This window comes from Cyprinodon variegatus, unplaced genomic scaffold (assembly GCF_000732505.1).
Source record: "Cyprinodon variegatus isolate N-32 unplaced genomic scaffold, C_variegatus-1.0 Scaffold50, whole genome shotgun sequence".
Taxonomy (NCBI): domain Eukaryota; kingdom Metazoa; phylum Chordata; class Actinopteri; order Cyprinodontiformes; family Cyprinodontidae; genus Cyprinodon; species Cyprinodon variegatus.
In genome coordinates, this window is record NW_015150503.1 from 994,285 (window position 1) to 995,817 (window position 1,533).

Genomic DNA, 1,533 nt, shown 5'->3' on the forward strand with positions numbered 1-1,533 from the left:
AATAAGACCAAAATGCTGGATTCAAGTTTATTATACTTGTATAGATTTTCCTTTTTTGCAGTGCAGGCAGTGGAAAAATTGCAGTATTTGGTGAAACAGTTGCCCTGTGTTGTGAAATCATTAGCATGCTAAACATTTAAAGGCATTTTAAGAAATCTGACAAATGACAGCTGAAATCCTTCGGATAAGATGGTTCCTTTGTGACGAAACTGTTTCAACGACAATCTGAATTCTTACTTGGTGCATTGTAGGATGGAGGAGGAGGAAAAAACAAGACTTCTGTTTTGAGAAGACCTAAACACCACCTGGTCCTCGATAAGCAGAGGAAATGAACAATTGTTCCTCCATTCTAACCTTAGAGAACAGAAAGCTGTCATTGAGAGCCATGTTTGCATCCTCTCTCCTGACTCGAAAATAATTTGCAGATTATTTTGTTCTTTATCTGAGCTTGTGTCACTGCAGGAATTTGAAAATCAGTGGTAATTGTACTCTCGCTGTGCATCTTTTCTGCAAGTTTCTGACATCTAATTTTCTTCACCGCGTCTACCTTCCTGCTGCTTTCACTCCATGATGCACCTTGTTATCAGAATTCATAATATTCTAAGTCACTAAATCCCTCTTTTCGTCCTTATTTCTGTTCAATGCTGCTACCTTTCCCTCTCCCTCCTCTGTTCAGGTTCCAATTCATCGCTCTTTTCACCCAATACATCCTTATTTCCAATTTTTCTGAGTTCAGATATTTACTTTGCTCCTGTGACAAACTCCTGATGCATCTTTTCTTTTAGGAGTTATAGTTTCTTGTCTTTCCATAAGGGGCTTTGATTTATTGCACATCACACACAGGGATTTTAGTTGCTTTGTAAGGGGCTTCTCTTTCCATTTATGATTAGATTTCTCCTTTTCCTTTCCATACTTTTTCTATCTCTGTGTGTAAAATATAAACAGTTGGCACACCCTTGTGTCAGCGGGGGGAAGGCCGTGTCAATCCCTTTAGAATTAGTGGGACAAAGCGAAGACTAAGCTCTCTGATGTTGCAGGTTGGGGCTTAGAAATGTTTGTGAAAGGCAGCTTTGGCTTAGATAGGTGCATTAGCCCCTTGCACGTTCTTGTTACTGTACTGAGCTCTCTTTGCTCTATGTGTGTGATTTGTCTTCCCTCAGGCATCGCACCGAACATCACAGCCGGACCCTCTGACAGCACAGTGATTGACGGAATGTCAATCATCCTGCACTGTGAGACCTCAGGAGCTCCAAGGCCCGCTATAACCTGGCAGAAAGGTCTCTGTTACACACAGAAACATGTATGCAGCCTCATGAAATGAAGGCTGTTATCACATATACATCTATATGCTCCCCTGTTAACTTCTATGTTCGTTGACACTGAATTTCAAAAAGGTCAAATGTTCAAAGAGCTGCTCTCGGTCTCCTACAAAATCCTCCACTAAATTTACTGGAAACTACTTGGAAAATATGCAGGAAATCATGACGTAAAATTATCCTTTTTTACAGGAGGCTATTAATTTATTGTACTCAT

General features: G+C 40.3%; 1 protein-coding gene across 1 annotated transcript in view; it reads left to right on the forward strand.

Annotated features, from left to right (window-relative positions):
• LOC107082320 (protein sidekick-2-like) overlaps window positions 1-1,533 on the forward strand; it is a 624,909-nt gene that overhangs the window by 489,154 nt on the left and 134,222 nt on the right. The window contains exon 10 of the mRNA XM_015370939.1: window positions 1,161-1,277. Within this exon, the coding sequence (XP_015226425.1) occupies window positions 1,161-1,277 (117 nt within the window). The remainder of the gene's footprint in view (window positions 1-1,160; window positions 1,278-1,533) is intronic.